We start from the raw sequence: 21,212 nt of genomic DNA, 5'->3' as shown, positions 1-21,212 counted from the left end.
AACAAACTCTATAGGTAAGTTTTCAGTGTGAAACTTGTTTTCTAGATGTAGCTTTCCATCAAAAAGGAATGCTTTTACCACTATGAATGCTATTTGACAGCTTTGAGGAGTAAGTACAGAGAACTTAGGGAACAACGTATTTGGCTGGTGCAATGATACTTTTATAAAAGGTTTTGTATTTCGATTATTCACCTCAAAAAGAAAATTTTGAGAATCTGGAAATTGGCAAATGTAAGAGGAAAATTTTGTAAAGGTTTAGAATACCTTCTCTGTGACTGCTTATTAAAAGCAATTAAAGCAGTAACATTATAATAAGGAATGGCAATCATTAAGAATTATCATTCAGTGGAAGAGCACCAGTAGGTCTTACTCCATCATTGACGCCTCTTTGGTCTCCAAAATATGGTCCGTCAGAATCCAAGGCATGGACATCTCAATGGGAAACTGGATTCTTCTGCCCATGGTCAGCTCTAAGAAGAATTCCCTGAACCACAGTTGGGACAGATCACAGCATTGCTGCAGGGTTTCTTTCAGAATAAATAAGGAAGAATTATGCTTCTTATAGAAATACATCAGGAACAATACAACTGTGATTCTGATGATGCGATGTGAAACAAAAAAAGCAGGCGTGAGTCACTACAGCTATACATAGGCCAGATACGTAAACCAAAGTCAAAATATAAAGCCCATGACTTTTTCAAAGAGTTTTGAACTCCACATTGGCCCCCAAAGTGGTGCCTTATTACAGACAAAAGCATGGAAGTGGAGCGGACTACCAGTTAAACAGAAAAACTATGCACACGAGTAAAGGGGGATTCCTCAGCTGAGGGCTGAGAAACCTGTACACTGAACTTGGGAAGCAGTAGGTGAAGGAGACAGAATTGTACCGGATCCACCAGTACCATCTCTCCCTCTGGAGGACTGAATCGCTCCGTATGTTCCTGTTGATTAGATGGTCAGGAAATGACAGACACACACATGAAGGAGGGATTAAAACAGTTTCTGAGGCTGCTGCCAAGGGTGCAGAGGTGTGCTTCCCTCCTCTCCAGAAAACATTCATCACAAGCTTTCTTTTGCAGAAGGCTTGAGAACCAAAACGGGAGTGAACTTTTTACACTAAGATCTTCTGAAGACCTTTTGAAGTGCTGTTCCCCGGTGGCATTATGACTGACATTAACAGACTCCTCCTCCTCTGAGGGTAAAGGAGTCCAGCAGCAAAACAAAAATGAAAGACAACACAGCATGGTGATGACAAAGACTAGATACATTCAATGTCAGTAAGTGAAATCTTTAGGACAGCATGTTTCCGATTACAATTAACTGAATAGTAAGAGTAGTGAAATGACATCAAATTTACCACAACAGAGAATTTGTTTCCTCTGTACTTAAAACAAAAACAAAAAAGATCCCCAAAACCCCAAAACACAAAAACTACTTCCTTTTTATAATTTCAATGTGTATAAGGCTTATCTGTCCCTTGTTTATATAAATAATACATACATTAAAAAAAAATAGAAAAGGGAGGTAACTATGAAATTTGATGTATTATAAACAAATGTGTAACAGGTCAAAATAAAAATCCCACCTCAATACTGAATATCAAGTCTCAGAAAAAATTTGGACAGACAAGGGCTTTTGATAAATAAACCAAAAATAAGTTGACTTAGGCAATCGGAAACATTTTCCAGGTCGTGTTAGAGGTGTTAGGACATGCTAAGCTGGACACTGATCATCTACGTATCTTACCACTGAAATTTATCAAATGAGTGTAGAAGAAAGACTCGCGATGGAATTTTTCTATGTCCAATATGGTGGGCCCCTCAAGGCTACTTCTCAAGGTTTTCTTGGAACCACTTTTGTCAGCAATGAGGGACTCTAACATAGTTCTCACCATGTAAAGCTGTATCATTAAAGGAAACAATTATGGTGGAAGGGGGGGGAAAAAAGGAAAATACACAGGGTACATTAGTCGAGCAACACTGAGAATTACTATCAGTAAGCGACTGCTCCACTTCAAATTGAAAACCAGCACTGTGTGTGTAAAAAGCCTTTCAGGCAAGAGGAACAGACGCAACGCTAGCCTACGCACCAGCACAAATGCCTACCCATGCCAAGGGGACCTCCACTGACACTTAGCAGCAGACCATTTGCAGTGGAACAGTTCATGTCACCACAAAAAGTAAAAGTAATAAGCAATGTCTTACCACCAAAGTTTAAAAGAGGCGGATAGATGTAGGACTGCCTCAGAAACTTGTGTGTCACATGCAATAGCTTTTCCAATCCCAGAGACTTGAGCTGCTTCAACAGCTCAGCAGAGTTTAAGGACTCTGTCATAGTGCGAACCATGTAGAGCTAAAAACCAACAGACAGGGGCAGGCAGGGGAGAGAGAATCCGTTAATAAAAACACACGGGTAAATAAGGAAGGGGAAACAGAAGCAGAGAAAATGTGTTAGTTTGTTACAAACGAAAAGCAGCACAGTAAGCATGCAGAGGAGGACATACAGAAAGGTTTCTTCATTCAGAATAATCACTACAATCTGGTACTCCCTCAAGCAAAGGGAGAAGTTTCCATTCATTTCAGAGGATGCTCAAAGAGCCATTAGCTTCTCAAATTATTTTTGCAAAGATTTCCAAGTATTACCAATCCATACATAGCCATTTTGGAGCTGCATGAAACTGAGAAAAACTTATCTGAAATCCATATATTTGACCTCCCTTCCTGCTGTCAGCTGAGACAGACAAGTGTGCCAGCCCAAGAGCAGAAAAAGCAGACAGAACCATGTACTCTAAACAGCCTGTTGCAGCCAGTGAAACAAAGGCCTTAAACATACCAAGCACAGGAGCACACTGGTGGTGACATTTCAATTTTTTTCCCCCCAGAAAATCAGAAACCAAAACATTTTTTTACAATTCCCAAAACAAAATCTTCATTAAACCCATCTCACCACAATTTAAGCAACTTCTTAGTACCCAAGATCATTATCCATACATGCTCTAATCCCCACAGATTTCAGGTATTGAAACACCGTCTTTACAAACCGCAGTTGCCTTCAATTTTTCACCCAAAGTGCTCAGTACCTCATTTTCTTAGATGAGCTATGTATACCAGACCATACACTCTCCAAACAAATCCACAAAGAAAATAAAAAAAGAGAATTATATGGAGGTAACAAGAATGAGCATTTAGGTATGGGATTTCAATGACTAGCACAGAAAACCCATTTGAAATACCTCGTTTTAGCGGCAGCAGCAGATCAAATGGATTTTAGGGAGTAGTTTTATCATGCATTACTGAACAGTAAGAGGGATCCTGTCAGAAGTCAAACGCTCTCCTAATTTTACAGGCAATCATTTATATTTTAAACATATTTTAAACCTACATAGACATCTACTGAATGATGGGATTTAACAAAAAGAAAAATTAATAATAATCCACCAGCCATACCAGAGATGGGAGTCAGTCAAGAAATAATGCAAATAGCTCAAAAATATTATTTAAAAAACATTATGAGCTCAATGAGAAAATATTTCTTCCCAGGAAGTCAAATTAAAGAGATTGAACACTTGGAAAAATTATGCAGAGTAGAGAGTGACAATAACCCAGACAGAAATTTTGGTTAAATATATGTAATTTTGTAAACATAAATTTAATCAGAGAAGATTTTTAGCACTAAACCCCCCCCCACACACAAAAAAAAACCCCAAACCAGCAATTTTTAAGTCATTCAGGCCAGAGAGAAAACATTTCATGCAGTAATTGTTGACAGATTTCACAACCACCAGACAGGAAAATACCTGAGTGCTGGAGGGTCCCACTGCACGCCTTGGGACTTTGATGTCAAAACCACTTTTGGGGTCCTTCTCCCCCCTTAGAGCTGGGTCATTGAACGGCTCATGACCCGCTTCCCAGTCACAGACTGTCTTTCTTATGGCCTGCAAAACACTGAACACAATTCACACCACTTCAGACCAGTACGCAGGCAAGTGCATTGATGAGAACATATTTTTTTTTTTTAAAGCATTCTTCCACAAGCACAGAAACTTTGCAACAGCATTCAGGAGCTCAGGGTAACTCAGAGCAACTGCAAATGATTTTGCCAACAACTTCAAGAATGCCACATTTATGAAAGAAATACTCCATGCTGTTTATCATAACAGACAGTCCAGAGCCGCCCTCCTCCGTCAGAAGGAAGCTGACCTCTGGAACTGGTTCATCAGAGACAAAAGCCACTTGTCAAGAATTCACCTCTGGGATCCTTAGCAAGTGCATCAAGCCATTTTGTTCTAAACCACAAAAAAGCAAATTATTCAATTCAAGTAAAGCAGATTAACCAAATTAAAGAGACACAAATCTGGCTTGAAATTAAAAGAAGCAGCAGAATTCCTGTTTCCAGCAGGACTCCAGAATTCAGCTGGAATTGATACAAACAGTTTCATCCTCTAATTCCAAATACTGAACTGGACTCCACTCAGATACTCGTCAGAAACACAGTCAGTCGTTATCCTGTGGCATGCTGAATGATGAAGCAAATGCCGCCTCCCAAATCTGAGCAGGTACGCAAGTATCACTGTTTCATGAAAATCTCTGGGCAAAAAGAAATTAGCCAAAGACTTTCAACTCTTAAGAGCTTTGCAGTGAAATGTGGGAGTAAACAAATGGTAAACAAGTCAAGATTAAAAGCAAATAATTAGGCATTAAACAATAAGGTCAGGAAATGTCACCAATCCGTGGGCAGATGAAGCCCTTGGAAAAGAAGTGTAAGGCTAATAAGCCAAAAGCAGCAGAAGCTGAGAAAGAAGGCAGGATGCTAAGAAGGCAAAGGAAAGACTATGGGGTCAGATGTAAACATGAGACAAAAGGAGAGGAAACACTGGAATCATAAGGAAGGTGGACAAGAACACCTTTCTTCACAATAAAAATACTAGTCCTGCTTTCATTATTGCAGTACTTACCTTTCCTTAAAATAAAAATTAAAAAAAAATAAACTACAGGGAACACAGAACTTCCTACGGTAGTCTTAAGTGGCTCAAGACAGCCTGGGCTCTTACTGTAGCCACGCTGGCAGCCATTCATTTTTGACTTCAGACTTCTTCAACTTCCAAAGCACATTCAACAAAGCTCTCTTTGAATACCATACAGACTAGTAGGGGAGTACTGACTTAAAGAGCAGAACTTAACAGCTGTGCAATTCTGCAACAAATTTAGCAACATTTGGGGGAAAGAATACAGGAGAAGAAGGCAAGTATGCTACCTCTGAATGACATTTTTCTTCTTTTTAATGGCTTGTCTTAATGGCTCTCTAAGTGTGACCTGGGCAAAATCCTGTAGAGCTGCATAAATGGTATGGCGAATGGCATGATTGAAAACACTTTCCATCCTTCCCATCAGCACCTGAAGACCTTTGATCATGGCAATCACCTGGAAGGGGGAAAAAAAACCAAAAGGTGTATATTCCTTATTTTGTTCGTATAGTTGTTCCAAAAGCCCCTTTTTAAATACAGAAAATGAGAAAAGGGGAATTAACAAGTTCCAAAACATAAAGGAGATTTTACCTGTGCACCTCCTACATATTGAATGGAGAAAAACATGCTCTTTCAGAGTCGATACAGGGCATGCTTGTCTTTTTGCAATGAGTATAGAAAATGCTTATAGAGAATGTTCTCCTTTGTATAGAATTAAATCTTTGGGAAATCCATGTAAAAAAATATTTATCTTACCTCAACCAAAGCAAACTTCTCCTCACTAGTATAATTGTATCTTGTTGCTCTTTCATACTCTTCTGCATTGTCAGGACAATCTTTATTAGAGTATTTGTCCGTTGGGTGTACCAGCTTCCATGAATACTGCAGTTCACACAGCAGAATAGCGAGAAAAAAAGATGGAAAAACAAAACAACAAAGGCCTGAGAAACACAAAATATAGCTGAACACAAACAACAGGCTTTAAGAAACAAGCCAGTGTTTTCAAGAGTATCTGAAAAGTATTACTGACGCTATTCTCAAAACCTGCACAAATTCAGAAACTACTGTCTAGTGGAAATGCCAAACAATAATTTGCCTAACAAATTTTCTCGAAAGCTAGTGATCCTGTATTAGCTCAAAAAATGCAATTCACACTCAGCAGGTAACATGCTTCAGGGTATTTTTTACTGAGCAAATGGTAGCATAGGTGAAAGTTTCCTCTCCACTTCAGACACAAGAAACAGAAAGACCTTAGAGCATTAATTTAAAAAAAAAAAAAATCCATCACACTCGCACACAAAAAGAGGAGCCTCCAACTTGCCCAAATATTCACATTTAGAATTCAAAATACACCTGGAAAACTATACAGTTTAGGGGTGGGGGTGGGTGGGCGTTATGTTTACTAGGCTTAAAGGTGTGAAAATAGCTGTATTATCTGTGACATCATCTGCACAGCATGTATTTCTCTTAAATACTGTCTTTTCAGTCACTGCAGAGACAAAAATGTTCCTGACTAGTGTCAGGCTGATCTAATATCCATCAGGGTACATACAGTGAAAAATCCTAGTCCCATTTGAATACAGTTTTCTCACAGTTTGACTTCAGTGAATAGTGAACAGATTACAAAGCAATACAAATTTGCCTACTATAACGGATTAATATTTGCACCAATTTACCTATGGCAAAGAGAAGCATCACACCCTGCAACCTAAGTGCAACAAAGAGGACGTGGGAAATCATTAAACAAAGATGGAGCATCTTGCGGGCATTCAGTTAACGGGGTTAAGTTGGACATCAAATGCATGATGAAATTTTTTTATCTGAACATGATGTATGTAACAAGGTTTATGGATACTGAGTGACTGCAGAAGACAGGTAAATAAGTAGGATACTTAAGGTAAGAATAAACTCTCAACAGGAGTACAGGGAGAAGGTAAACACGAATTTACATGAGAATTACTTAAGGGAATCCATACAAATCAGAAAGACAAAGAAAAGCAGTGATGATAGGAAAAAAAACCAAAGGACTGTGGTCCTCAGAGAGTTTGTCCTGGAACTCGGGAGGATAAAACCAGCTCTAAGAAGAAAGCCTAAATGCAGCAGTTTGCAATGACAGAAATAAAGGCAGCAAGGCTGGGAGTTGCAGAGGCCAGAAATAGATGATAGCAACCTCTCTTAAGAGGGAGAAAAGGAGAACAAAATTTTTACCATAAAATACAATGTTGATTTAAATACGAATAGGATAATACAGGAAAAAGCATGACTCATCTACTGGCTTTTGAAAGAGGCAGTTAAAAAAACAGAAAAAAAGAAAACTGGGTCTTTAGCTATGCCCATTCTGACTGCACTGGATTCAAGCAGTACAAATGGCTTGATGTTCCCTCTCAGAGGCAGAGGAGAAGCAAGTCTGGCTTCTCTCATACAATATGTCATCTCTTTCAACATTTCCTAGAACATGCTTTGGTGCAGGTGAGACGTGTGGCTTTTATCTAAGTGTCTGCAGCAATAAAAAGGACTCCTACATCCTCCTCTTCAATTTCTGTCTTGTGCGGTTTCTTATCAGAAAAAGCACAGTCACTTTTCTAACTAGCATCTGTTTTTAAAATAGATTATTAAAACATAGAGAAACAACTCTGCAGGTTATTTCCCCTCCCTCACCTCCTCTCAAATTTTCCCTTCCCCACATTTACCTTCCTTTTGACTAAAAGCCTAATATAAAGCCAATGGGAGCCTTTCCATCCATTTTTGTGTCCTTGGTTAAGACCTTACGTGCTTCAATTTACCAAGTGATGACGTCTAAATATAGCCAGCTGAAGCTGTTCTATCACATCCTGTGTGACTGCACATTGGTATGGATATTTCTATCAGAATACAATTTTAAACAATGTTTAGAGGAAAATAATGAAGTCTTGGTCTACAAAAGGTATGTATCAAGAGCAACGTGAAAACATCTGGTTAAGGCTTACTGGTGATCCCCTATCCATTAAATATAACAATTTGAACGTACTGTATGAGATTGTACAAGCTACTGGATCTTCAAAGCAGCAACATTACTCCTAAGCTCTGAGAACTTCATGTGCCTGCCTCTGCGAATGTGGTTTGGAGCAGGAGAAGAAAAGGAGTGAAGGAAGAAGGAAGAGGGGAATTAAGGGATCAAAACACAACACACATTTTTCATTCTGTTGAAGTAAAGTCTGTCCAACCTCACCAAGCCACCTCTTTTTCATCTGGTTTTATTTCCCAGACAACATACCACTTCCATAACATGTGCACTCCACTGGGAGAGAAGCTGCAGGCCTTGGAGAGAGAGATCAAAGAGTTTCCGATACTCTGCATCTGTTTTCTGAGCTTCCTGTCGACCAGACCCAGTCACCACCTAGCACATTATTAAACAACAACAAAACAAGAAAACCACAAACCCACATCAAAACGTGCTGTATCCACCATCCATAGCCAAATTTCTACACAGATTTCTTTTAAGCATTAAACCAGCATTATGGACCAACACCTGCATTAATATCAGCCTTTTCTTCTACACTTACACAGCTAAACTTCAGATTTTAGTCAAGACGTATTGTTGCAGATGAATTAAAGACGTAAGTCATATATATATTTATATATGCTCTATTTTTATATATGTATACATGTGTGTGTATACATGTGCGGGGTTTTTTTGGGGTTTTTTGGGGTTTTTTTTTTTGGGGGGGGGGGTTAACTAATCTCTTAACTTTTAGTTTCATTTAAACTGTTATGGGCACCCATTTGGAGTCAGGGTTAGACAATCTATTCCAAAGAAGACATGCCAAAATTTCTAGGATAGGGGTGGGGCAGAATAATACTGCAGTTTGTGAGATGTATCATTACTATTTTAAATTTAAATAGCACAAATATCATGCAGAGATTGGGTACTAGGCCCTGCAGCCAGCTTTTCTTGATCCAAGTCAGCAAGCTTTGTCAATTGTCTAGCCTAAGGTTTACCTGCTCTTCAGATACTTAACAATAACTGTTAATCAGTGACATGAAATTTGCACATATAGCTCTAATCCCACAAACCTCACTGTTGCTGTAACGAGCCAGTTCTGATATGAAACGCATATGGTCTTCTCTGATTTGGATCATCTGCTCACAAATATTGTATTGGGGACTGCTGCTGGAAGACGTGCACGTCCATCTGTTTCAGAAGACAAAAAAAACCCACCTAAATCAGTTTAGGCAATAAACAATACAACTGATACTGCAAAGAAAGATCCGTAACGTGTGACCTTTTTTAAAAAATCTTCCTTCTCCTCTACTTGAGGCCTTTCCCCTTTTCACACCTCTACTTCTGACCCTGCACAATCCATTAGGGATGGACTACCCTTCTGAGTTCAAATAGCACTTCTTCAAAGACTTAAAAGCCCAACTTTTTTCTTTTTGTGTTTGTTTGTCTGTTTGTTTTAAAGGATGTTGCTATTAAATACAAATCAGCATCTCTCTCCAGGAGCATACACTTAGGGACAGGCCTGCAAAGGATTGAAAAGCAGGGCAGAAGTATAGGTATAGGCTGTAAGATACATTTAGTTGCCTTCAGATTGTTTTTCATTACACTTGCTTAACCATGAAGAGCCTACAATATGCTCCCAACTATAAAAAAAGCATTATTAAATACTATTAACATGTTAACAAGAGGGACACAAAAGACATGCTACCAAGAATGTCATGTTAAGTAGCCTCATATTTTTAGTAGTTTGACAGGCCCACTGTCATTCATTTTCTCTTAGCAATTACATGCAGGTTATAGGTTTTTTCTGCAGGAATTAAAACACAAAGCACTGCATTTTAAATTCATGTAACTGCATGGAGGGAAGGTCTTGGAGGAGCACAGAAATGTTCACTAAAAGAAAGCAATAACCATAAACTGTGGAACCATTTATGTAAAAACTGGCTGCATTTTCCAGTCATTTTGCTGTGCTGCACACCTAGCCAAAAAAAAGAGGGGAGACAAGCTAAGTTGCTGCTTCGTATACAATATACACATGCCTATTTACCCATGCACTACTACTGCTCACCTTGCTTAGCAAATTCCTTCATTTCTTTTAAAGAAAGTTTCATATTTAAAGGAAAAAATAAAAATTAAATTAGTGTAAGATGAAATTCATTTCTCCCAACCCAGGTGATAAGAAATGCCACAGATAAAAGAATAAGCTCAGCAGCATAGAAAGGTCTTTAAACAACTTGTTTCTTTAGTTGTAGTTATTACATGAACTACATTAATAGTGAAATACCCACACCAAAAAGTAGACCAAGATAAAAATCCTATTGAAGTCATTATCACAGACATACAGACTAATGGGTGATTATGAAAATCTACTCCAAGGATCTGACTTTCTGCAGCCCAGATGCTCCCCTCTTTGTTTCCTTCTCCCTCTTACCTGGATTTATTTTCTTCGTAATGGGCACTGGTCTTAATGTATCTTGCAAGTTCAATCTGCATGTCACCAAACAGCGGGACAACCTGCAACTGCTGTACACAGGGAATAAATCAGATTAGATAAATTATTAAACACAAATCTTAGTGAAAGAAAACCTTTATCTACCCATATTATAGTCCAAAGTGATCTTTATTCTATTTGATTATATTTAAAATGCAAGGGCAATTACCTTGAAGATCACATCTTAACCAACCTTAAAGAACTTGTCTATCTTGGCTAAGTTTATCCTTTTCTTTGCGTCCAGCTTATAGATGTTACTGACACTTCCATCCATCAGGTACAATCCAAAGCCCATAACCTGAAATAGAAAAAAAAAAAAAAAAATCAAACCTCTCTGTAAAAGGACCTCAGAGGTAAATAAATACCTGCTACACTAAGACCGTTCTTCATATCATTAAAATAAAAAAGTAGTATTTTAAAAACAGTCCTGAAACACCACCTTCCTTCAAAGAGAAGTATTTTCAAATACACACATTTAGTATTCTTTTCCTATATGTACATTAGTAGTTTCTACACTAACATTAGCCTGATCAGTTATCCTTAAAAGATGCTGCTTGTTTGTATAAAGGTTTAGCACACAAAAGAAGCCAGACTGTAGTTTCAGTGAGGTTATTTTTACACAGGGTTTTTTTCATTTCCATTTTATTAAAATTCTGTGCATGTAAAATGATCTGTAACAGAAGTTTAGATCTAACGCCTCTGAGTGATTGCCTTTTATGGCTTTCAGCACATCTCTGCATTTTTCACACAAGAGCTCAGAAGCATCAAAAAAAAAATCTAATAACATTTTGCCCAAATTATTCATTAACATGAAGTTACAATTCAGTATTTACAATAGCAGGAGCTGAGCATTAGCCACTTAATGTGTTCTAAGCAGAAGTCCTAAATATGAAAGACACATTGGACATCCCTGCAGACAGAACACAAATTCTCTAGCATTTGTATGCGGTTTCAGGATGCTTCCATTTGGTCCTAGAAAACAGAGCTCTTCAGAAGTTAAACACTGAAGTGATTCAAAACATTTGTCATGAGGCAAATTTTCTGTTCTTACTCTATACCTTTTCTTCCACTGCAAGATATGCAGCTGGTATCAGCCACACTTCACATTGCCCAGCAGCCTCTTATTACATGTACATATTCTAGTTAACTAAACTTATCTACTTACCAACCCTAATTTTAAGTTACTTGTTCCCCAAAATAGGTAATATACAGCTTCACTTCCAAAAGCTTTCTATAGAAACTTGCCACATATCTAAAAATACAATGTAGTAGTTCCTTTCTGTTGTCATTAAACTTCATAGACACAATTCCATAGAACTGGTTTCCTAGCAAGGCTACAGTTCAATTGGGTCAACTTCAATTTATGAAAAACAAAAATGATTACGAACTTTCTAAACACAGTTAGCATGTAATGTAATAAAAAGACAGTGGGGGGATGGGGAGAAAAAGGAATAATTTGTGTTATTTGGTTAACTGGTCCCTTTTAAAAAAAATTACAAACAATCAGGAATTCAAACATCTGTGACTTGCCTCAACCATTCTTTTTTAATTTTATACCTAAAGGAAACCTACTTTCAAAAGCATATGTTTCTCACTGGGCGTTAGATACATTTTGTTTTCATAGTAGTCCATGCACAAATTCACAATATCTGCAAGAAGCTCTTCATAGCCAACAATCACCTCCAACTGCTGCTGTAAAGACTGGGAAAAAAGAAGAAAAGGATATTAATCAACTAGTTATACTCCCTGGCAAACAATAATTACTACCAAACTGGAAGAGTTTTATTTTGCTAGTTTTGTAAAGCATTAGGTAAAAGACAATTCTGCAAAAAGACACTTAAAGCTTACTTGTGTTATCTTGTTGTGGTTGGCAAGGAACATGGAGAGGTTCTGGGATTCTTGAATAGACTGAGGATCTGCCATTTTCCGCAGGAACTGAGCAGCTCTTTGAAAACAGAAGAAAAACCAGTATATCCCTTCAGCAGGATGCTTGTAGCAAATCCATCCCCTCTCGTTAGAAACACACCTGCCTCCAAATCTGCCAGGGGAACTCTAAGCTGTGTAAGTGCCATTCTGTAAGTGCCAGTACAACGGCGTATCATTCACTGCTCGTACAAGACTCAATCTCAGTACATCTCCCACTTCCAAACTTCTGAATCAAGCAAAAAGAGAACTTGGCAGATGTGGTCAGTACTTGTTTGCTACAGCTTAATAAAAGTGAGTTATCCAAACATATACTGTGGATTCAACAAAGCCGTCAAGAGCCTGTTTCATCAAGGATGAAGGGAAGACTTTTTAAGAAAACAGTTAAAAAGAAAGGCGAAATTTTACTATAAGAGAAATATGGACTTAATTTATCTCAAATGAACTGTTTTACAATCCCAAATCACTCCCTGCACCCTAGTTAAAAGGCCAAATCCAACCCAAGCCAAGAATCATTGGATATATCCCTCAACTGACAGGGACAGCAGTGGCTCTATAGACCCAAGACACGCAACAAGCCAGGAAAAGTCAGTCTTCCAGAAAACAGTTTGTCCTCCAGAAGCACGCCTCCAAAGAAAAAGAAAGGCAAAACAAGTTTAAGAGGTCTTCAGGCACAACTACAAAAGGCAACTACTGGCAGAGGTAGAAATTAAATCTCATGAAAGTGGAAGCAGGACAAATAAAATTGGCTAGTCGTTGGCTGAATGGTTTTCTTTATGAATGACCACAGATGATACAGCTGGCAGAAAGACTTTTCTCTACTGCTCTGACCACTGTATTTGACAAAAGATACCTGATACCATCTGGCAGCTCAAGCATAAAACTTGGTCACTGGTATCCCATCCTTCTCCCCTCCCTGCTACACCTGCGGTCACGACAACCTTGAAGGGCAAAGCTGAAATGTGTTAAGAGTAAGTGTAACAACTCTCAGTTACAAATGTCGAAAGTGGATACCAAAAATAGAACAGATTAGAAATAGAATAGAACAGAAGTAGCACAAGCGACCAGCAAGCCATGTTCCTCTCAAACTTAAAAAGAAAAGCTTTACTGAGCAAAGTATACTCATCGCGTTTCGCATACACCAAGACAGAGGTGTTAGACAGCTTGGCAGTAAAAAGCAGAACAACCTTTTGCTGCTGGAAGAACAGCATAAAATAACCCAGGTTTACTCAACTGCCTAACTGCAGTCAGCGCATCCCCACTTCCCAGGTAACTGACCCCCCGTTTTTGAAGAGCGAGCTGTTGGCAAAAGAGCAGCTGCTGCCATCTCGTGGGACGCCTGTACCCCGCAGCAGAACCGCCAGCCCTGCGGCTCCTCGCCACTCACCGCTTGTAGGCGGAATGGTCGTTCTTCACGCTGCACTTCATATTTTTCAACTCATCCAATACCGCGAACATGTTGATGAATTTGCCCAGTGTGATCAGATACGCTTCAGACACAAAGTCCTTCCTCCTCTCCGCATGGCACAAACGTCTCACCTCTCCACAAAATCGTTCAATGGCGTTTCTCTAATGGGGGAAAAAAGAAGAAACTGGGGGTAAAAGCCATGATGTTTCCAGGAAAAAAGTTCCATTGCCTAACTGGAACTGGTCCAGTGAAAAGCACCACTGAAGCACAAAAATGTTTAAAGCCTGCAAGGCTAACAAGGCATCAGCACAGGCTTTTCAGCTCCACCCCTGTGTACTTGCAGTGACTTTTGCCACAGAGCTTGCCTGGCACAAGAGCCAAGGTTGTTCTTTACAGATTGAAGTCATAAAAGTTTAAAACCCCTTTGAAACAAGTGATTTAATGCTCTTCAGTGAGGAAGTGTATATGCATTAAAAGGCAGACTATAGGTATGTACCCTTAAAACAAAAAAACCCCACAGCACACTGTACATGCCAAATCCCAAAATCATCCTGGCACGTGTTTATTTCAGGGCTCATTTCCAAGCATATGTCAAGGTCATTTCAGATAGAGCCTACAAGTACAAAAACCCCAGTAACTTCGAATGTAAAGAGGAATCTGTACTGACTTTACAGCGCTGATCTGCTTGAATGAAAGGAGACTGTTTGTACTCAGTAAGATCCGCCAGTTGGGGAAGACAACAGGAAATACTACATTTCATTCTGTCTCCTCTTCCTGTGTGCTCCAGGGCTCACAGGCTCTAGCTGCTCCAGCTCCTTCCAAATAATGCCTGGAAACATCCTCAGTCCATTGAACCAAATGGCAAGCTGCCAGCACGGGAAGAGAAAGCAAGACAGACTGCTATTCTCCAGAGCCCGTGTAGCTCGGGTGGCTGGAGGGTCACAACAACTGGGTTAGTTCGTCTCAGTTAAAAATTTCCATAGCAAAGTTGCACCTGCTGCTCTGGTGTCCAGACTTGTGGATCACTCACTCCCCAACAAATGTTTTTTGTGTCGAGATTCTTTTAAGTATACATGTGAAATGTGTTATATTTCCATTTCCTTTCTTCCTAAAGTGCCAGATCTCTGTCCCCATGTGCTACGTAGGCACCATACGCAATTACCTTTGATTTTATGCTCAAAGTCTTAATAGAGATTGTCTGAAGTTTTTAAGATAGTCATTAGAAATTCTGCCCTTCTGTGAGACACTAAAGGGTTGGGTTTTTTCCCAAAGTATAATGACTAGGTTCAGTATCTGAGCACACAATATAAAGCATACAAAATAGGAATATAAAAATACAAGCCTACTGACAAATTTTGTTTCCGTTCCTTTTACCTGAAAATACATAAAATTCATCAGTTTTGTGACTTCTGGCTCCAGAACTTCCACAGTTTTCTCATAAATTTCTACTCTGTTAGGCTGCTCGTTGCACTTGACCTGAGGATAATTAAAAACACCATTACACTTGAAACCTTCCCTGAGAAAGCCTCAGAAACTAAGATCCTGAGAAAATGCATTATCATCCCAAACAGACAAACTTGAGGCGTAAATTTCTGGATTTGGTAATTGTATGCTAGTCTTCTAAACTTAACTGTGTGTAAAAAAAATAAATTTAAAAAAATCTAAGATATTTCTATTACCTCACAGCAAATAATTTAGTTGTCAAACACCTCTTTACAGTTAGGACAATCCTCTTCCCACATTAAGCCACTTGCTCAAAATCAAGCATTAAAATATGGCCAGAACTACAAATTAAAATAGATTGTCTGACTTCCACCCTAAATCTTTAAATCACAGGATAAGCTTTCTTTGCATTTCAGTACAAAATTAATCACATTACAAACTCCTTACAAAGCAGGCAGATGTCAACTCATGGTTATAATTCTGTTTCATTTTTCTGCTGCATCTTAGTATTTTTCCCACCTCACAGCTGTACAACCATTCCTAGATACTTCAGGCTGACTTGTCACTATTCACAGGCTTTTTTTTTTGTATACAGATCAAAAAAACAGTACATAGCTCTGACATTCAGAAAACTACTACTTAGGATGTCAAGAAACTTAAATGTTCAACCCAAACCTTAATTGTTACATGCCATGCTACTTGTAAAACCTGTTCTGCATTTAAGTATTGAGTTGGGGAGTAGGAAGGGTCTATTCTCTTGAAAGAAATTTTGACCTCAAACAGATCCAACAGTCAAAGGTTTTCCTTCTAGAGCATATTACCCCTACACTACTCTTGAACCAATCAGTCAAGCTGACACAAAGCCCATGAGGTATTGCTAAGATGCCTTATAAAAAAAAAAAAGTCCAACTGGTCCCCAAGTGCTAAACCACTATTCTATGGCATGCCCAACTTAAGAATTCAGGAGTCAAAGTAAACTACATTTTGGCACTTATTGACAAAGTTCTACCTGCATCTCCACTCCAAAACAAGACCAAGACAGAAGTTTACATTTTGCATGACACGTTAATTTTCATCCTTTACCTGAGGAATGGCTCTTGAGCAGCTTCTCCATGTGTACAACATGACTGCATACTCCTGACCTTCTTCTAGCATTTCATTCTGTAAGACAATACAATTAGCCATTGTAATACAAAAGGGTTAAATACACTTGTCTTCCATTATTCCAAACCCTCATCCAAACAAACCACAAAATGTGTGTGTACAAAAACACACGTATTACAAGCTGAATGATACATCATCCTGTATGCATAAAAAAATATTACCATAATTCATAGGCTCAGCTGGCATATTACATCTATCAGAGCTGACCAGCTACTGATGTCCATCTTAGCTATAATCCAACAGCTAAAAAAAAAAAGATCCATTTATTCTCAATCACCTGGTTTAGCACCCAATCAATTCTGAGAGAATTCACATCATCATCTTTGTACCACTTCAGCCAGCGAATACCTATGAGATCACTAATCAACAACTGCAGCAATTATGCTTGCTCCCCAGATCAGATTGGGTTTTGTGTTGCTCTTTCTTCCCTAAACTAAAGACATCGTGATCTATAAATATAAATAAAAATGCTAATCTGAGGGGGGAGGGTGGTGGGGTGGTGGCTGTTTTTCTTCTTAAACCTGGATGCTGCAGGTGGAATGGTCAAGGATGAAAGAGTCAGCACATACAAAGCAATATCCTTTTTCACTTGTCAAAGGAGAGGTCCAACAACATCCAACCAATCAGAACAGGTTAAGGAGTTGCTAGATTAAGTAGATTAGTGTAAATTTACATAATTTTCAGTAGCATGTCATCAGGTGCTGGATCTGCCCACTCCACTGTTTGTGAACTGACCTCTAGAATTAACAGGACATATTTACAGAGTGCCATGAAATGACAAGTTCAGTACAGACCAGCATTTGCAGCCTGCAAGTTCTTTTGTATCCCAAAACAGCTACACCATCAGCAGACATGGGAGTTACTAGCATGAAGACTTATCTTCTATTGTGGACCTGTTAAAAACCACAGAATACCTAACACAAAAAGCATGTAGTAAACCACTAACACACACACTCCTCAGTGAGGAAGCCAACAAAAACCCTTCAACACCACTAAACTGACAGATAGTGGAAATTTGGCAGGATGGAAAGTAATTTTTCACTCAAGTTATGGCAGCAAGCTGTCAATACAGCTAACTCACTTCAAAACACTGGAAATTCCACGCACAACAAAAGCAGGAAACTTCTGAGCAACATTGGTTGATCAAGAAGAAAGATAATTTTAAAATTATCAATAAGTACATGTGTGAAAAAAGAAAATCTATGGACTTTTTTATCTTACTGCCTCCCAGAATTGTTGGAGATAACTTGGTTTCTGGTTTTCTGTGACCACAATTCTTAAAATGAACTGCAAGAGGACACGTGCCTCCCCTTTTATTCCAGGTAATACAAAAGTATATATCTGAACATCTACTTACCATGCTAGAATGGACTGTAGCTTGCTCAATGTATCTTGCAATGCCAGTGACAAAGGCATTTCTGTCTTCAAAATTAGTGTTGAAGTTTGGCTGCAGAGAAAGCAAAATACAGAATTAAATCTTTGGTAGGGGAAAGCATTTATATATATATATACACACAAACACACACATATATAAAATATAAACATAGTTTGGTTTTGTTCTTTTGTTTTTTAAAGCACATACTCTTCTTAACAGCAACAGGAAATGGAAAAACTTTTTCCTACGATGACAACATACCTGGTAAAGCAGGGATGATGGTGGGGGTTCAATACACGGTTGCTGATCTGGCAGTGGTAATTCTTCCAAGAGATCCACATTGGACAAGGCATCTTCCAGTGTTACTTGAGCAGTCATTTTGCACCTGGTTAAAAAATACATACATACATACATCTAGATACGTATGCACACATACATGTAACTTTCTATGTGTTACTATATACACAGAAAACAAATGAGTAACATGAAAAGCAGGCAACTCCTTATGTTGTGGGAAATGTGAAGCTTCCTTTCAACCATAATGGAAGGGAAACAGTCAAACTGAAACCCATCTGGTTTTAGTATACAAGTTTAAAAAAGGCTTTTAGGACTAACATCCTCCTTACTTTTACGAGTTGAGAAATGCTTCTTCTCCCCCACTGCTACACACCAGAAGTACACTAAAAATAGAGGAAAGGATGACATCTAATGCTCGGTTTTGAATCGATGTGTCCTCAAACCCTTATGCACAGATCCTACTACCAGCTCATCTTCAGGAGACCCGGCTGTCAAAAGGTGCCAGCAGTCTCCGGTGTTTCATGTCCTAGGACACCCAGATCTGCTTTGTGTAGTTAAAGAGGCCTAAACCCCCTCAGGATCATGACGATCTCCATATACCTCCAACTGCTGCCACTGCATGGGGTTTTGAACCAAGAACAGCAATGAAAAGCAATTTTGCAAAGAAAGCGTGGGGTGGAACAACTCATCATCCACTTTTGCATAATGATCTATTCATCCTCCTTGGTGGAGTGAAAGATTCCTCATTTTGGAGGTAACACCTCTAATCAAGCTGTCTCTTTTTGTCTGTAAGGCTTTGCAAGCTATTTTCCTCCACTTGCCAGAGCGCAACCACGCACCTACTGTGAAAGGAGTGGCTGAGCACTGACTGCCCTCAGCTCTAAGCAGGAGGGCAAGAACACCGAGCACCCGCAGCCCAGAGGAGCCGGTCCCTGCCAGGCAAGGGGGGAACAAGCAGATCTTGCCGCAGCTCACCACGAGAGCCAGGACGGGCTGGTTGTTCCACCAACTCTCTGCACCTTCAGTGGCCTGGCAGAAAAACCTCCTCACTTCCTCTAACCTAGTTATGTTCTCCTGGGGAAAGCCCCACAGAAACAGCAGCTTTATCTCCAAGGAATGGCTCAGCTGACAAAAAAATCCCAACAAAACAACAGACCAACTCCAAAACCCAAAGCAAAGAGAAGGAAGCAGCCAGAAGCGATTACCTATCCACCTTCAGAGACCAGCCCTGCATCCCAAGCCATTGCCATGAAGCTAACACACCAAATACAGAGAGAGCTCACCAACAACTTTAAACAACCCATCAGAAAGCTCCAGAGGCGTTTTGCTTCTTGAAACCCCAGCACAAACCTTGCTTCAAGCCTGAGCATACGAGTTTCTGTTAGAATAAATAAACAAACGCCCAGACTGCGCAACTTGTGATCCCTGCCATAAAACAAGGAAGGACTGGACTGACAGGAGTGCTGGCTGGCAGACCTGCACTGGGACACTTGCCTAACACCTGCCTACACCCAGCTCAAGCTCCATCACAAGAACCACAGTTATTCTCAAATTAGAGACTGGCAAAAACCACAGCGTCCTCCCTTTGATAAATAAACAAATGCCAAAAAAAAAAATTTCACATTTGGGTGAAAGTCCTCCCAAGAGGTCAGACTCAACAGTTTTACCCTAGAGGAAATGGAAGAGAGTTGCCAATAAATCAGATAAGCAATATTCTAATTTTTGGTCTGAGTATCTATAGATCAAGCTTTAGCTAAAAAAGGAAACAATGCTTCACATAGGTTTGTTTAACTGAGAGACTCCTGCCAACATGAAATGTTTCCTCTCCTGATCCCCCCTATCAAAGCAGACACACCTGGCTGTGTGGCTGCTGTGGGACATGCCGGGAGTGGGACCCATGGCCCATAGCCCTCTCTCCCACTGCACCACACGACAGGTGAATGGCCACAAAGCACTGGCTCCAAGGAAGCACAGCAGGGGCATACTACAAAACACTTCTCCACCCATGCTCCAAAAACCATAGTGAAAAACGGCTGCCTGTTCTACACCAAAAATTACTGCACCTATCCAGGTAAAGGGGAGCTGACATTGAGTACAAGGAAAGTATCAACACCCTCTCCCCAATCCACACATCTTCCTTCTTTCTCCTAAAACACAGTCCATCAATGACTTGGGTCCCTGCTTCAGGAGAGCCCCAGGTGTTCACAAAAGCCAGGCTCCACAGCACTACAAACACACCTTCTGAAGGCACGGCCCTTAGTCCCTGTACATGCCATTTCAGAAAGCACACCTGCAAGCTTTTGGCCTCAATATTTATAACAGCACAGGAGTAATCCTCCAGCATCAGCCTTCTATCTTCAGACTATTAGACATTAGACCATCCGTGGATTTTTTTTTTAATACTTGGAAAGTAATTTAAAAATAGAAATGAAAGCGTAAGCAAAACCAGAATCCCATCTCACTTACTCTGTCATTTATTTAATAGCACAAGTGTGGGAAAGCCCCATCACCAGGCCAGAGGCACAATCTAAGAAACAAAAGCTTCCTGCTGCCCTCTGGGTTGTGAAAAGAAATACAGGAAGATGCATTATTCCAAGCCCTTCGGCATGACTTCCCAAAGACAGATCAGCATTTTTCGAACCGGGAAAACAAGCAATTGGGCACAGACTGTTACAAAAGGCTTCTTGTTTTAAGGTCTCTCACCGACTGCTCCACTTTGTAATTTTGCCAAAGGTATCTACACTCCTGGTGTTCCATTGGCCAAATTCAGCGCTCCTGTTCTCCAGCTTTTTACTCCGGTACCTAGCAAGACGGGAAAGAGGAAGCAGCTCCTTCGTGCCCAGCTCTGACACACTTCCAAATGTCGGAAAGCCATGATTCATGCTTCCCCTCTGCCCACTGAGAAGCAAGCAGCGGAGGTTTGATAACAGCAGTGGCAGCAGAGGGACGGCTGGAGCTCTGCTACACTCACACTGTGTTAGCCTGGAGACAACGTCCCACAGCCAGGTGACACCACCATATGGTACATGCCACCCCCTTGCCTGATGCGGCAGCCCTGTGACAAGGACAAAAGATTTCCTTTAAGTTTGAGGCGGTTTCGCCTATCTTTTCTACTGTTGTTGATAAAACAAGCTCCAAAAGACAACGGCTGTTTCTAATGTACAATGA

The 21,212-nt window shown here is 39.8% G+C and overlaps 1 protein-coding gene across 2 annotated transcripts in view; it reads right to left on the bottom strand.

Moving 5' to 3' along the window:
* The window catches only part of CYFIP1 (cytoplasmic FMR1 interacting protein 1), a 76,534-nt gene that overhangs the window by 40,206 nt on the left and 15,116 nt on the right, over positions 1 to 21,212 (bottom strand). For both annotated transcript variants that reach the window (XM_055801111.1, XM_005228695.4), the window contains 16 exons: positions 18,009 to 18,132; positions 17,730 to 17,819; positions 16,292 to 16,369; positions 15,140 to 15,241; positions 13,745 to 13,926; positions 12,283 to 12,379; positions 12,007 to 12,135; positions 10,628 to 10,732; positions 10,375 to 10,466; positions 9,017 to 9,134; positions 8,217 to 8,339; positions 5,720 to 5,845; positions 5,254 to 5,420; positions 3,797 to 3,944; positions 1,747 to 1,900; positions 371 to 527 (listed from right to left, as the gene is read on the bottom strand). In XM_055801111.1, coding sequence (XP_055657086.1) covers positions 371 to 527; positions 1,747 to 1,900; positions 3,797 to 3,944; positions 5,254 to 5,420; positions 5,720 to 5,845; positions 8,217 to 8,339; positions 9,017 to 9,134; positions 10,375 to 10,466; positions 10,628 to 10,732; positions 12,007 to 12,135; positions 12,283 to 12,379; positions 13,745 to 13,926; positions 15,140 to 15,241; positions 16,292 to 16,369; positions 17,730 to 17,819; positions 18,009 to 18,125 — 1,985 coding nt within the window. In that variant the 5' untranslated portion in view covers positions 18,126 to 18,132. Of the gene's footprint in view, positions 1 to 370; positions 528 to 1,746; positions 1,901 to 3,796; positions 3,945 to 5,253; positions 5,421 to 5,719; positions 5,846 to 8,216; positions 8,340 to 9,016; positions 9,135 to 10,374; positions 10,467 to 10,627; positions 10,733 to 12,006; positions 12,136 to 12,282; positions 12,380 to 13,744; positions 13,927 to 15,139; positions 15,242 to 16,291; positions 16,370 to 17,729; positions 17,820 to 18,008; positions 18,133 to 21,212 lie in introns of those variants that run through there.

The sequence above is a fragment of the Falco peregrinus genome, chromosome 4 (genome assembly GCF_023634155.1).
Source record: "Falco peregrinus isolate bFalPer1 chromosome 4, bFalPer1.pri, whole genome shotgun sequence".
Classification (NCBI taxonomy): Eukaryota; Metazoa; Chordata; class Aves; order Falconiformes; family Falconidae; genus Falco; species Falco peregrinus.
Note: the sequence above shows the minus strand (reverse complement) of the source record. Positions and strands in the feature narration are given on the sequence as shown.